This window comes from Arvicanthis niloticus, chromosome 10, assembly GCF_011762505.2.
Source record: "Arvicanthis niloticus isolate mArvNil1 chromosome 10, mArvNil1.pat.X, whole genome shotgun sequence".
Classification (NCBI taxonomy): Eukaryota; Metazoa; Chordata; class Mammalia; order Rodentia; family Muridae; genus Arvicanthis; species Arvicanthis niloticus.
Window position 1 is genome coordinate 52,489,399 of NC_047667.1, and position 15,949 is coordinate 52,505,347.

General features: G+C 48.7%; 1 protein-coding gene across 2 annotated transcripts in view; it reads left to right on the plus strand.

Annotated features, from left to right (window-relative positions):
- Positions 1 to 15,304, plus strand: part of Cd247 (CD247 molecule) — a 73,762-nt gene extending 58,458 nt beyond the window's left edge. The window contains exons 2-8 of one of the 2 annotated variants that reach the window (XM_076941536.1): positions 8,698 to 8,801; positions 9,960 to 10,016; positions 11,034 to 11,114; positions 12,066 to 12,098; positions 12,870 to 12,926; positions 13,412 to 13,447; positions 14,536 to 15,304. In XM_076941536.1, the coding sequence (XP_076797651.1) occupies positions 8,698 to 8,801; positions 9,960 to 10,016; positions 11,034 to 11,114; positions 12,066 to 12,098; positions 12,870 to 12,926; positions 13,412 to 13,447; positions 14,536 to 14,601 (434 nt within the window). In that variant the 3' untranslated portion in view covers positions 14,602 to 15,304. Of the gene's footprint in view, positions 1 to 8,697; positions 8,802 to 9,959; positions 10,017 to 11,033; positions 11,115 to 12,062; positions 12,099 to 12,869; positions 12,927 to 13,411; positions 13,448 to 14,535 lie in introns of both variants that reach the window. The other variant, XM_034513663.2, reaches the window with a different exon arrangement.
- The last annotated feature ends 645 nt before the right edge of the window (positions 15,305 to 15,949 follow it).

Sequence of the window (15,949 nt, forward strand, 5' to 3'; positions counted from 1 at the left end):
GGTTTCAGCTCTGCTCCGGCTCTAGGTGCTGTAAAACCTCTTCCCACCCAGTGTCCTGAACAATCGGGCCACCAAGATCAGCTCCAGGAAGAGGTTGACCAGCTGCAGCCTTCCTGGTTCTCTTGGCTCCATTGGATTTCTTTGGGTAACCTAAGCAGCCTGAGGCCCAGAAACCTGGGGAGAATCTAGGAAATATCCCCATTCTGCCTAAGGGTGGGACCCGCTGAGGGGACTCTTGGATTTGAAGGACTGCCTCGTATCTCACCTGCCCTACCCCACTGGTGCTTAAGCGTGTGTTGGGGACTTGTACAGTGATCACGGCTCATTTCTACATCATTGGACCACAGCAACAGTGGCTGGCTCTTACCGTTTCTGTGTGCACTACAAATGTACATAGTAAAAAAAAAAAATGTGTGTGGTATACGCATGTGCATGCATACCTGGTCTTGTGTGTGCAGTGCCAGAGGTCAGAGGACTGTGTCTACAATTCTTCACGTTTTAAAAGCATCCATCTTCACCTAGCCTGGAGTCACTCATGTGACTCCAGGAGCTAAGCTTCCTGCTTTCCCCACCCCACCACCAGGATTACAGATACAGGGCTTTTATGTCAATGCTGGTGATCTGACCTCAAGTCCTCCTGATTGACCAGCAAGTCATTTACCTATTGAGCCATCTCCCCAACAACCCCTGGGTTTTTTTGTTTTGTTTTGTTTTTTTGTTTTTTTGTTTTTTTTTTTTTGAGTATGTATAGTTCATCTCAGTATATATATATTTTACCTTCATTATTATGGTAAATCTTAGGTATTTGGGGGGTAGAGGCAGTGCTGGTGGCTAAACACAGGGCCTTGCCCACACTAGGAAAGCATTCTACTACTTCATCCCAGCCCCATCTTTACCATCTGTGTGTCAGAGTGGCATGAGTATCCACAATGCCACAAACCATTGCTACTATTAATTTCCACTATTTTCGTTATCCTTAGAAAAACTACATCTAGATGCACTTTTACCTATGTAGCCTATATGTTTCTTTCTTTCTTTCTTTTTTTTTTTTTTACATAAATTACTATATATACCACTGTAGAGTGTACTGCCTGCTCTTTTAAACCTAATTTTCTCAGAGATCTTTCCATGGTAGCACAGTCAGAAGGCGTTCTCTTTTGTCAGTGCAAAGTGGGTTTTTTTTTTTTTTTTTTTTTTTTCCTCCTCAGACAGGGTCTCTTATAGGCCAGGCTGGCCTTGAATTTCTCATCCTTTGGTCCCTAGCTTCTCAGTGCTGGGCTTACATGTGCTGTAGATTAAACTCAGGGCTTTGTACATGCTTGGCAAACAGTCTGCCCACTGAGCTACACCCTCTGTCTTTTGTAGGCATTTAAAACTGCTATATAAATATACTTTTTTTTTTTTTATTTCTGGTCAATGGACATTTCTGTTATCGTCATGTTTTTTTTTTTTTTCTTCTGCAGCTAATGATACAATGATCACTTTCGTGTACACATCTCTGTATACCAGGTTTTTTTCTATGAAACAAGTTAGGTGCTCAGAGAAATGGCAAAATCCTGTTTAGCAATTTGCCATGGGGGCCATGATTTGAGAGGATTTCTTTTAAGTTGTGCTAATGAGAGGGCTGTAAAAGAAGGAGCACAGGCCTGGGGAGGCTGGCCTCACTCGCCACTGCCACCGTGCAGAGGGACCGCAGGAGAGTCATTTCACCCCCTGACCTTTTGTCTCTTTATTTGCAAAAATGGAGCAAATCGGGGCTTCCAAGTTTACATCAGTCCATTGTTACCATCAAATGAAATACAACTCTAAAAGCATTTTTGATCGAAAGTGTGGAGGGAGCCAGTGTTTAACATGACCATGGCTATGACAGTCAGCAGCCACATGCCCAAGCTGGCATCAAGAGGAAGGAACGGGTCTCCTCTCTGTCTCTATTGATGTATGCAGATACGTAAATATACACAACACCCATGTATATTGTTCTTTGTATATGCATCACTGGCTCTTTTGAATGTTTGTTTGCTGAGATTAAGTCTTTCTATGTAGCCCAGGATAGCCTCCATATGTAGATGTGGCCTCAAACTCACAGAGACCTTCCTGCCTCTGCTTCTCTTGTAAGGGATACCCCACCCAACCCTACAATGCATCATTTTACAAGATCTTTATATATTCCATCTGTAGTATACTGAAGGTATTACAAGAAGGCCTTTAAAAAAAAAAAGGTATTTAGGGGCTGGCTCAGCAGAGAAAGGCACCTGCTATTAAGCCTGATGACCTGAATTCAATTCCTTCAACCCGCATGGGGGAGAGAACCAACTCAGGCAAGTTGCTGTCTGACCTACACATGTGCATTCATACACATATGCACACACACAAGCACGCATAAGCAGATGCTAAAATGATTTCAGGTACGCACTAAAACTGTGAAGGAACCTGAAATATGAAGCATTGTTCCATAAAACAACACAAACTGTTATAACATATGAGAAGTTATAGTACAGAAAGAAGAGCAAGGTTTTGTTTTGTTTGGTTTGGTTTGATTTTTCCAGAAAAAAATGTTTTGATTCAGGGTGATTGTAAGTGAAAAAGGGCAGACTCATTGGAAGGCAAGCTGTTATTGTAGTTATACGTAACTGTGTTTGAACATGACATTATGAGAGATTTTGATAGTTTTCATTACCTTTCTGCACTTTTATAATGAGTTTATTTTACTTGAAAATAGGTAAAAAATACAATCAGAGAAAAATGTAGAAATATTGCGCAAACCACAACTTTAATGGAAATAAACAGAAAGGGAAAAATTGCAGCCCAGGATCACTCAATCTAAGAAATAAAATAGTCCCTTTCTTTGCATAGGATCTTTGTCTGTGGGGATGTGTGGTTTGTAGATGGCAGTGTCCAGGTTTGCAGCTTCATAACAGAACAGAAATCCATGCATCCGTACACCATTGGAGGGTGAGGGGCCTGGGGCAACTTACAGCAGGGAATGACATGTGGTACTTGTAAACTGTGGAGAGTTGCTTTGAAAGTCAGGGTGATCAGAGGCACTGAAGGTAAAGCCAGGCACTGAGGAGCCTGGCCAGTGTGTGTCCTGACCTTTTGGTATCAATAACTCCCCCTCTCAGCCTCAAACAACTGAAGCAAGCAGTGCAGCCAGAACATAATCTGCTACATAGGCTTGACCGTTGAAGAAAAGACTTAGAACCCTTCTCTCTGGTCCTCTGAAGACCAGCAAGACCCCCAAGAGTAGAACTAGGTGGTGTCTAAGAACCTCTCAAGAGACTCAGTTTCCCCATCTGTAGAGTAAAAGTCACGGTGAAGTCTGCATAAAACTCACCCCTGGTTCTAGTCACGGAAGGAATCATCCACTAGTGGACTGTCACAGACATGCCATGTATCTATCTTACATCCTTCTTGCTGCAATGAAGACTAAAGGCCTTTCTGATGGGAAAGTGTGTGTGCCCCCATGTGTGGTCAGTGGGTTGGCACCAGGTCCAGCTCTGCCCTACACAGTCACCCCCACCGCGGCTGCTGCCACTGCCTTCCTGAGAACACATGATTTCCTGTTTTCTAAAATCTTAACCTACAATGTCATGTCAGTTGAGTCTGAGGTGGGGGTGGGGATGGATGTCAGTAAGAACCAGGGTCCTAAGCTAGGGTTCCAAACAGGGGAAGCTCAGGTGCTATGAAGGTGGCCGCTCCTACCTAGGTGAGCCATATGGTCACCAAGGATGGCATGGAGTCCTTTGTACTGAGTACCTCATGGGGTCTGACAGATCATAGAGTGGGGCAGGGGTAGTGGGCGTGGCTAGAGTGGTATCATGGTCACATGGTAACAGAACCAGGTCTTGGTCTCAAGTTGGCTCCCCTTCAAGGTTTGCTCTTATGTCCTATAAATTAGACATTCAAAGACTGAGAAAGAGCGAGCGCTCTTCGCCAGGGGTTGGTGGGTGGAGCGCTCCTTACCCTAACCTATTCAAGCTAAGGCTGGAGGGTTGGTCAAAGAAGTCTTTGTGAAGGCCTGGAGCTATTCTGATGAAAGGAATCCCCAAGGCACTGGGACAAAGTAGAGTAGAAGGAACTTTACTCCAGGAGCACTCAGGGACTTTCCAGCTTGGTGACCTATGGGAGCTCCGTTCTTATCTGTGAAAACACAATTACCAACGGACTTGGTGGAATTGTAAACAATTGCTCTGAGCGTTAAACCAGACCATGCAAGGAGAACGAGTTTTCTAAACTGTATGCAGAATGAACCAGCCGTTTTCCAGCACTCGCTGAACTAAACCAAGTGACATATGTGGTCACACACTACTGTGACCAAGTGTCCAAAGTAAGGGCTGTGCATTCACAGGAAGGTGGGGTTTCTGGAGCCTGCACTAAAGATGAGGTTCCCCAGACTGAGAGATGAGGAAGTGTCCAGTGTCAGGCAAACACTCTAGCTTGGCCATGTGTTGGCAAATGTTCCTGATGAAGTTACTTCAACCTTGTGGTCTCAGTTTATCAAGCTGTGAACTGGGCCCAATCAAAGCTTTCTACCTGCCTTTTGTACTCTTCAGATTCTATCAGATTCGGGAAGTCATTTTAACAGCAGAAGCTGTGGTCAAATGGTTTGAAGGTGTGGAGCAGATGCCCAGCTCCTCAGCTGGATCTGCTGGAAGAGTTAGGTGTGAAGACGCAGCGGGGGTGTGTCAGCAGCTTTGAGAGGATCAGGCTTACTAAAACCTAATAAACCCTGTTGTGAGAAGCATGAGCCCGGTTGGGAGCCCTTGACAACAGGATGCACTGGGGTGCATGCCATTGGAGGAATGAGATTGTTAGCACTCTCATCCCCTCAAGCTGCCCCTCTGACGCTCATGTGTCATGGCTCCTGTGAGAGTGACAATGGGGTATTCAGGGATGGCTGGGCTCCCTCTTGCTAAGGACATTAGTCTTGAACTGATGGATACTCTGACAGATGCTCCTTGAGCTGTCTCTAGCTGCCCTAGGGGCCTCCACCGAGTGTCTATTCCAGGTGTCCCGCCACAAGGCAAAGACAACAGCTTTTTACCCATGGGCTTAACGTAAAACTAGAAGTGTTCTGGCCAGAGCATTATGAGAACAAACCAGGTTCCTTACCTGGTGAGTTTGACTATGCTCCTCCCCCATCTCTAAGGGGATAAGTAATGTTACTCCCTCCATAAGGAGAGGAAACAGAGGCTTGAGATGGTCAGAGCCAGGAGCATGTAGCCACTGCCTTGGAGCAGAGACACAGAGCATGAGTGTGGTTCTCTACCCAACTGTGAAATTTTCTCTTGTGTAGATGGTCTGGCTGCATAGCTATAGAAGGCCAAATTTCTGTCTTCATGTTCTGGGCTATATCAGCTCTGTGGGATTCTGGGTCTCCCCAGCCAGTACTGAAGTCCCCCTACCCAGGACCTATCCCAGAGTGGTTAAGTCAACCTCTACAGAGAGCCTAGGGAGCCCAGGGAGCCCATTCTAACAGGCAGGCAGGCTGGGGCCCTGGAACTGCTAACTGGCTCCTGGGCTTTCTCTCACATGCTGGAGTTTTCCTGGGTGCTGTGGATCTAAAGCGTGGGTGGAAACATAAGATAAAGTGACTTTTCCATTGTACAAGAAAGCTGCTGCCATGGCAGCCTTTAGATACCTTCTGGGAAGGTCTGAGGGCTCTGCCCAGGATGGGCTGTGGCAGAGGGGAGCAGGGTATGCAAATGGCCCAGAGAAGGAGCTGGTCAGGTCTCTGCCTGCCAGCAGGTAGGAACAAGGCAGATGGTGAGATGGGGTGGTGAGACCAGACAATCCTAGCCTTGGGGAGAGCTGCTGCTGGGGTGAATGCCTAAACATCAGACACTATTGACCTTACAGAGGATAGAAAACCACCCGGCACAGCCTCCTTGAGATAGCCCTTAAGGCAGATATAAGCACTCCCGACTGTGTTACGGACAGAGGGCCTTAGGCCCAGAGCACTGAGGTTACCCTCTAGGACCACACAACAAGTAAGCGGGAATGTGAAATAATAGAGGCCACCTGCCCCAAACGCAGCCTCTTTCCAGTTCTGCAGCCCTTGGCACCAAGCCAATGCTCTACAAATAGCTAATAAATTATGCGACGGACTTAGGTCCCGAGTCCTTGCATGGAATTTCCTGGGCTATCGCTGCATTCTTTAGGCCCACCTCTCTCAGTACACAGACTATAGGGCTGAGGAAAGGAACCCTCCGTGCAAAGGGTTGGATTAAAGCCCTTTCCTTGCCACAGGTAGCACTTTTGTTGCTGGCCATAAAACTTGTGCTGCTCTTTCCAAAGACAGTGGGAAAACTTGTCCTGTTATCCATCTCTGGGGGAGGGGGTGTGCCCAGCTCCCCGCCTGCCACCTACCGTGCTGACTCTGCACAACACAAAGAAATATCCCTTCTTATTTGTTCTAAATTTACTGTCCAGTATTTTTTTCTGTTCTCATTTCACACGACAGGCAGCGGAGTGATTTTCTCCTGGCTTTCTCTATGAATCTCAACCACCCTGTAAATCGCCACTGACATCTCTCCAGCCCTAAAAGACAACAACCGCTCCAGCTTCGGTGGCCTTTACTGGGGGCTGGCTTGCTTCTTAGGTCATTATTAGAGCAAAGAGTAGCCTAGGGCTGGAGCCTGAACCTGAACCGTACCCTCCTCTCAACTGTAGGAAATTTGAGGAATGCCTGTCTTGGGCATGGTGTTGGGGGAGGGGCGAGGCGGGAGGCAAAATGAAAAAGATGCAGCCATTGACCTCTGATGCTTATAGCTCGAGAAGGGAAGTCTGGATCCAGAGAACTATGTAGGGATCTAGGCTCTGCAACAGCCACCCTTCACTGACTGTCACCAGGGGACTCAGGTTTCTGGTTCCTGCTGGGCAGAGCCAGTAGAGGTAGTCCAGAGGAGGGGCCAGGTGAAGCGAAGGGTGTGAGGGAATTAAGAGAGCATCCCTAAGGTTAAGGGAGCAGAGAGGATAAAGGAGGAAGGGCTGGGATTATGGCTTAGTTGGTAAAGTGTCTGCCTACCATACATGAAGTCCTCGGTTTGATCCCCAGAGCCACCAAGCATGGTGGTGTACATCTGTAAATCCCAGGACTCCAGACGTGGATGCAGGAGCATTGCCAAGTCAAGGTTGTCCTTGGCTATATAAGTTCAAGGCCAGCCTGGAATACACGAGGTAGCTGAAGAAGGGAGAGGGTGGTAGTGAGCTCCTTCCGGCCTGGCCTGGGGTGGGGGGTGGGGGAAACGTTTGTGGGGCTGCAGCACAGAGTCCCACACTTTGAAGTGTCTTTGAGCAGGATTGAGTTGGTTTCTGAACAGGGACCTGGGGCCACGAGGAATCCTGGATGAGAGTTGGAGTGAAATGGTGAGGACAGAAGGCTTCAGGGATGTGGTGATGGGGTCAGTGAATGAGAGTTAAGTCACCGCTTCCATGGTATGTGGGGGCCGAGGAAAGGTTTCTGCATAGTCACAACCTGCCTGCTCTGCGTGTGTTTCTGGCGGCAATCTAATGGGACCTTAATGAGTGAGCTCAACGCCTTAAACACTGCACAGAACAGACACTGAAGACTTTCAACCTGTTTTGCAGAAGAGGCAGCTGAAAGGATACCTTGCCTGAACTTAACACAGCTAGGCTCTTGACGGCGCCCATGTGCCTTACCCACTGTTTGTCAGCGTCCACCAGAGGGCGCTACTGCTCCCGGAGTTAGTCTGGAAAGCCATCAAGACCTCTCTGTGCTTCTCAGGCAGGGCCAGAGGGAGGGTTTTGTGACACTGGGCCGGTTTTCAGGTCCAATTGCTGCAAACTTACTCAGTGGGAGCAAGGTCAGGATCATAGCGTGCTCTGCTTGCTTGCTTTGTACGATCTTCAAATAGGAAGGCTACCTTCTATCTACTGTTACTTCCTTTCCCTCATCCCCCTACCCTTCTTATCTAGAAAGTACCAACCATACATGCTTTGAGTGTGGTGCGACAAACATCATAAAGGAAGGAGGAGGTGACTCTGGAGTGAGGAAACTAAAAAGAAGAGGCTCTGAAACATGTAGGCTGGTCTTGAACTCACAATCCTCTTGCCTCTTCAATGCTTGGGACTACTGATGTGTGCCACTATACCCAGATGTCACTGACAATGAATAGAAATTGAGATGATTTTACCCAGTCATAGAATTTCTGAGCCGCACATTTTTTAACCTCTAGGGTCTCTCTCACTGTATAAAGGCCTTAGTTACCAAGACCTAGGTACGTTTCTGAGGTTCAGAGTTCATAGTTAATGCAAGGGCTCACTTACAGCTGGGCTTCCATGTCACCAAAGCAGAAGTTGGGTGCACAGGGGACAGTTTCATTTTTCTCCTAGTCCCCCGTCATTCTTCCCAGCCTTAGTGGTTACATCTGGTACATTGGTTACATTGTATACACTGGTGCACACATTACATCTGGTACATTGGTTACATTGTATACACTGGTGCACACATTACATCTGGTACATATGGCTATGTTGGCCATAGCAGGCTGGGTTTCCTCAGATTGAGTGTGTGAGAGAGGTTGTAGGTTGTGGTCTGTGTGATGTATGAGAATTCGACCTAGTGTCTGTGTCATGATTTCTTTGGCTACAATCTATCACAGAGTTGACCTGGGGTAGGAGGCATGTGCTCTTGCACGATTGAGCGTGGCTAACCCGTTTTCCCTCTTGGCACAGAGGCACAGAGCTTTGGTCTGCTGGATCCCAAACTCTGCTACCTGCTAGATGGCATCCTCTTCATCTACGGAGTCATCGTCACGGCCCTGTACCTGAGAGCAAAAGTAGGTTCCCCTGGGCTCTTGAGGGAGGATGTGGGCTCCTCCACTGGCAGGATGTGTGATGGGGCTTTGGCATTGGAGAGTCTCAGGCCTGGGCTATGCTTGGTGTCCATGGGCAAGGCAGGAGACAAGCAAGCATGCACAGCGGGCAGGTGGAGAAGGTGGGGTATCCATCTGTGGCAGACAGAGCAGGTCAATGGTCCAAGTGCTAGATGCATTACTGAAGATTGGTGCCAAAGCCTGGATGTGAGACTCTCATGGCTTCTGCTGGCAAACAGTTGGCTTATACTGGGCAGTTGAGGATAAGAAGGTGAGAGACAGGTAGCCTCTTCTTAGGGCCTGCTGTTGAGCTGCTAATGGAGGCCAATCGAGCCTTTCTCTCCAAGACTCGATTTTCCCATCTGCAAATGAGAATGGTGGGCAGAGCATTGGTCATCATCTGGTGCCTGAAATCATAGGTTTTGTGGAAAGGACACATCTGGGGAGATGGAAGTCTCATCTTCCCAGGGCATAGAACCCATATCCTTTCTGGCATGAGATTTTATTTGAGAAAGTCTTACTTACTTTATGATTTTTAAATTTGGAAAAAAAAAATACCTACCTAATTTGTAAGATTCTCCCCAGAGCACCAACTCTGTAAAACCCTGCATTTCCTCTCAGCTCATGTAACTTGTAGTTATGTCGACTTAGGGCACACACTCAGGACACTAAGCAAACAAGATGCTTCCACTCAGGAAACGGCTGGATGAGTAATGAGTGTGCCTACTTAGTAGACAGCTTTTTGTAGCCATTGTCTACTCTGAGGGTCCTCAGGGTTCCTGGAGGAAGGGGAACAGGAGGGTTCTCCTGGATCCCAGCAGACACAGACAGAGAGAACCTGGCACCTTGACACCCAGGGTGCGGGGACCAAGGCCTTTACTTGGGATGATTAACTTCTCTGAAGACTAAAGTTGTAAGCACTTTAGTCAGGTCACAGTTAAGAGAAAGGACAACTGAGTTCAGAAAGGAGCTGCTACACCTTGGGCTAGCCACATCAACAAGGCATATGCAGTTTGTTGTCATCAAGCATGGAGAGTCTGTCACCCAGCTCCCGTGCTATAGCCAGCCCGATGGCCTCCTTGGAGATGATGTTAAGTTCTGATTGTCTCTGCTCTGTCGCAGTTCAGCAGGAGTGGAGATGCTGCTGTTTACCTGCAGGACCCCAACCAGCTCTACAATGTAAGTCCCCCCTTCTGCAGACCTGCCTGGAAAGCCTTGTCCTAGGACCTAGGGAAACCCCAAGGCCAGGCTCAGCTGTAGGTCTGGTCCACAGCTATTGGCCTGGTGGCTGGGTGGCAAGTTGTTGAGCATCTGGTTTCTAATCCTGACTGGAGCAGAATCATGCCTGCCCCTCAGCACTGCTGCAAGGATGAGGAGCTTTAAGGAGGAGATGAATGCTATGGCCCCGCCTCTGGAGAACTTCTAGTCACTAGCAATTTGCAAAAGGCTAGAGGCCACAGCACAGAGGAAAGGGTCCCACAGAAATGCAGTGGAGCTTTGGTCTGTGAGATTTCCCTCTAGGTGCCTCCATTTCGCATGCTGATGAAAATGTATTATTAACTCCATTAGACAGATCAGTGCATGGTGACTTGGGGATTTACCATGCTCCAGCAACGTAGCAGGCGCTAGCTTGAAGATGAAGCAGTTCCCACCAGCTTTCTTGCCTTGCTCCATGCTTTTTTTTTCCCCCAAAAATTACATTTACAGGAACTGGAGAGACAGTTAAGGGTGCTTGGTGCTCTTGCAGAGGACTCAGCCTTTCCCCCGACACCCACAGGGTGGCTCACAAACATCTGTAACTCAGGCTCCAGGGGATCTGATTGATGCTTCTTCTGCAGTCATGCAGTGGTGTACAGGCATACGTTGGGCACACACATATACATAGAACAACACAAATAAAATGTAAAAATCACATTTACTTTTTATTGTGATGTGTGTGTGTGTGTGTGTGTGTACACCATGGTGCACACATAAAGGTCAGAGGACCTCTCTCCTTTTTCCATGTGGGTTCTGTAGATTGAACTCAGAATTTTAGGCTGAGGCAAGTTCCTTTCCCACCCAGATGTCTCCCCTTCTCCTATGCTTTTTTTTTTTTTTTTTTTTTTTTTTTTTTTTTTTTTGCCACCGAGTGGGAAACCAACTCTAGTTTCAGGTGATGTGGCCCCATTCTCCTTAAGGTCCTGTTTCTTGTTTTAGGAGCTCAATCTAGGGCGAAGAGAGGAATACGATGTCTTGGACAAGAAGCGGGCTCGGGATCCCGAGATGGGAGGCAAACAGGTAGGGAACCGCTCTGTCTCTGAGTGTGTGGGTTTCGAGCGAGGGCTGCTGTTAGCTGGCGCACACCAGACTCACAGTAACACGGATCGGGCCTGGGACAAGGGGATGACAAAGACCCATTTGTTGTCACATCCTCCCCTTCTTGGTTCCATTCTGCATCATAAGGAGCCTCAGTGCTTAGATCCCAGCCTTGACCCTAAGCTCTCCCGCTACTGTTCCTTAGCCAACATATGATAGCACCAACTGCTCCATAGGACAGTCCGATGTCAAGATACACACAGGAAGGGCTAAGCCTGTGGAGATGGAGTTCTGGATTCTGAATACCCTTTTGGAACATGGCCACATCAGGCTCCAGGTGCCTGTGCCCTGTAGGGAGGGAAGGGCCGGGAGACTCCTCTGATACACGTGAGGCCGCTTAATAACAGGACTCAGGCCAAAATCTCCAGTGTAAGGTTAGTGCTACTCAAAGCTACCCAGGGTCCTCACTGTTTCTGGTCAGACATGTCCACTCGGCCCTGACCTCTGAGTCCTGTGCATTGCTAGAGTGCGCATGGCAAGTAATAAAGTTCCTTGCCCCCGTTCCATCCTCCAGCCTCAGCTTCCTCCACAGGACCAGGAGGGTGTGGGGAAGGGCAAAGAGAGAGGGTGCTGCTGTTTTCTGTGGCCAATGACATGTGTCGAGGAGCACTGACTGGCTGGCTCTGCCCTGAAGGAGGTGACCCAGCTCGGGTCTCAGTTTACGGTGGGTGCATGTGAGGGCATGAGCGAGCAAGGGGGCATGAAGTGTGTGTAGGTGCGCACAATCAAGCATGCAGCTGTCAGGGGCCAAGGCTGGCCTGAGCAAGGCTTGGGGAGTGTGGGCAGGGCAGCGGGCCAGGAAGCCTGAGGTCGTTACACGTGCCAGCCTGGGTTCTCTCTATCTCATCTCTGCCCCTTTCTGTTCCTCAGCAGAGGAGGAGGAACCCCCAAGAAGGCGTGTACAACGTAAGTATGGGAGAGTTCACGGTTCACCCTGGAGAGATGGAAGAGGGCTGGCAGAGGTGCTGCTTCTTCTGTCTAGGCCAAGCCAGGCCTTCCCTGGATGGTCACGTGCTACCTGCTGGTAGCTTCAGAACGTCCCTTAAGCTGGGCAGGGTCCCCACACCTCATCTCCCTCACCTTTTCTTGCTGTTCTGTGGGCTCTGAGCCTGTGGTTGGAGAGCTGGACAGAAGCTGTAGGCTACACTGGACAGGAGTGTGGAGCTGGCTTGTCTGAGAGGATGCTGACCCAAGGGCTGGAGTATTCTGAGCACCTCCTCTCATTGTAAAGTTCACCCCACCACCCTGGCATGAAACTAGTTTCAGGCCACCAAGGTGCCCTTCGCAGCTGGTGGTATACCACTGAGATTGGTCGATCCACAGCCTGTGGTATCAGCTATCAGGCTAGGAAGAGATGACTTGCTCAGATAAATGACTCTTTGCTTCCTCTGAACCCTTATATTGTCCAATTTCCCTGTCTTGGTTTACAGTTCTAAATCCCATTTTTCTGCAGCTATTGCGAATTGCTCAACATATAGAACAGGTAGATCAGGGAAGATTCCAAAGTCAGGCTGAGGAGTGAGGTGTAGGGTTGGTTGTGGGAGGCAATGTTTGTACGCCTAAGGCTTGGAGCCCTGGTGTCTGGAGCCTGGCAGCATTCAGAGGCTTCTGAGGGAAGGCCCTCCCTGCGCTGGTTAAGGACACGAATGCGTCATCTCTTCTCTTCTCTACCTCTAGGCACTGCAGAAAGACAAGATGGCAGAGGCCTACAGTGAGATTGGCACGAAAGGCGAGGTGAGCGCTGCTCTTCCTTGATGCCCCAGGCAGGAAGGTTCCTCCTGGCCACAGATTGCCAGCCACAGTCTTCCTGGCCCATCCGTTCCTCCTCCAACTAAGAAAAGCCCATGTGACGGCTGCCATGAGCAAAGGTGTCACCGGACAGTACATGGGACTGAGGCGTCAGATCTCAAAGGCAAACCTAGAGACTGCGCTAAGCCTTGCTGGAAGAGGATTGAACCTTTTCAAGTAGCGTCACTGTTCATAGTACTGTTGTGTGCTTACTGCGTGCTGATATGGGGTCCCTTGTTCATTAATGATTTCATAAGAATGTAAAAGTATCTAGGCCAGAGCATTGAGTTCTTCTGAGTAGGGGGCCCTGTGCAATGCTCTGCCAGGGAGAGGGATGCTGCTTAGCAGACAGTCCCTTCTGATCCCTTGAGTGGAGGCAGTTAAGCAAAAAATTCTACAACTAACTATCTTCCCCTCTAATCTCCTTTCAGAGGCGGAGAGGCAAGGGGCATGATGGCCTTTACCAGGTGAGCTGCTGGTGCCCTTTCTGGGCAGTATTATCTAACATCGGGTAAAGGTGAAGCTACCATTAATTTGCTTGCTGGTGGCACAAGCCTTTGTCAATAGCCAGGGAAAGCAAGCCTAGGGTCAAGCAGACCAGAGGTCACTCCACTGCCATGATGGCTCTACAGCTTGGTTGGGATTCAGCTGTGGGAGCCACGTGCCACTTGGGTATAGCAGACAATAGCAGTTATCTATGGGGGGGTGGGGTGGGGGGTGGGGGGTGGGAAGGAAGCTTCAAGAGGTGCAGGCAGAAATAGGTAAAGGACCCTCTACAGATGACTGCTTCCTTCGCCTCCTGGGTTAGCTTAGCTCTGTCCCCCATTCCCAAGATTTACTAAGAGTAGGCAGAAAGATTGGGGGGGGGGGGAGGAAAGGCCGCTTCAAAAGGAAAATGTCATTGTAATCAGGTGCCTGGTTTATGTAAATTAGTACAAGTGATTATGCAAACTATGTGCAGAGAGCTCACTCTTCTAAACAGGGACCCTCAGTGGCTTCGTTTTCCTTGTTGCCGGGTTTGCCTGAGTTTAGTTATATTCAAAGCTGCTTACTGGCAGCTGGAGGAGGCCCTCTTTCTTGTCCCTGCAATAGGAAGGGAGAGGCTTTCCAGCCAGACTGGGGCCAGCTTTGCCTGAATACACCACGGTGGCCAGAGCCTGGAAGCTCCTGGATAAGGACTGAGACCACTTTCCCTGTGGCTAGTCCAGACTGTCTATGGGTCCAGGTAGCAGATTCTCTGGCACCTCCCAGGTCCCAGCTTAGTGTGACAAGGGGAAGCCACTTTCCTCTTTGGTCAGTTGAGAATCTGATGGGCCCTGGGCTACAGGGCATAGTGTCTAAGTTGAGAGACAATCAAGCTGGAAATGACTTTTGTCATTTCAGTCATTTGTAGCAGGACAAAGAACCCATCTTTCTGTCAGCATTCTCAGGCAAGATTCCCACCTGGGACATGAAGGGATCTTCCTGGGCTCCTGAAGGGACCATGGATGAGCTCTAGAGAGTAAGCTTGTGCCTGTGGGCTCTTGTTCATTCTTCTGTGATTTGCTTTCACCAGGGTCTCAGCACAGCCACCAAGGACACCTATGATGCCCTGCACATGCAGACCTTGCCCCCTCGCTAACAGCCAGGGGAGTTCCCACTCAAAAGCTTCACCTGCTGATGTCACTTGTGAAGGACAGAGGACAAAGCATTCACAACTCAGTTTGTTAATTTTACAGCCACCATTTCATGAAGAGGACTCGTCTTCCACTTGCCACATTTGTCTTCTCCAGTTCCAAAGCATTGAACACAGAATGTCATCCCTGGACTCTCTAAAGGGAGAGCTCCCCTTGCTCTCACACCCCAGCCCTGTTTTTGGATCTTCTGGCAGGCCTCTCTCCTGGCAGAGGCCAGCCCTAGCAAGGAGTTGGGGGGTTGGGACATTAACACACTCCCTCCTGCAGCTAGCTGAGTTCAGTTTGCTTTGTAAAGTCCCCAGAGAAGCCCCGGTAGCGTGTGTATTGTTCCATTGGTATTGACTCGCTTCACTCCTGCTGTAAATTTGGCTTCTGTTGTTATACTTCCCAGTGTCAAGGTAACATGTAATTAGGCCACATTGTGAAAGGCAGAGAGGCAGGTACAAGGGAGCCCAGGCAAGTGTCAGTCAGAGGTGGCTCAAAGAAGGGACGCAACATTCAAGGAAGGTTCCCAGCCCAGGGGAACAGAGACAAGGGACTTCTTACCATCAAGAGTGCCATCCACATCTCCCGACCATTGTACCAGGCACTCCAGAAGTGCTAAGATGTCTTACCTTCATGGAGACCACGCTTTTAGAGTGCAAGTAATTTGTGTACAAAAATTATTTGCTGGCACAGAAAACAGAATGTGTCATTACCACCAACGACAAGGGGGTGAGAGAAAAGGGAGCAAGTCCTGCCTTCTTCCAGGAACTCCATTCATCCTGTTGAGTGGCAGGAAGACCCAGACCACCCAGGTCTGCAGTGCTCCCACTGTAATGGCACAATGACAATCAGTCAGTGGATGGCAATATCATTGTTTAATTAAAGTGCCTGTGACCATGGATGGGGAAACCCTCTGATCTTCTGGGTTTTAATTTATACTGGCTTGCTATTTTGCATAATAAATGCTTTGCTACAAGTAATGTTTGAAGCCTTATTTCAGTGATGAAGTCTGGGATAGCAAGGCAGACAGGAAAGAAGGCTGCCTTGGCAGAAAGATAAATTAGATTCAGTTAGGAATGGGCAGGTGGGTACCAGTACGTGAAGCCACCCTGAAGGCTCCCTTTAAAGTATGAGGTAGTGCTTGTGTAGGACGTGGCATGAGATGGTGGTTGTGCATCACACAGGGAAATTTTCAGTGAAAGAACAGGGACCTGGCCTGGCCTTAGGACTGAACTGGAATAGGATGATGAAAAGGCATCCTAAGGCGACCTTACTATGAGTGCAGGAAAACTTGGCAGTAATACTGAG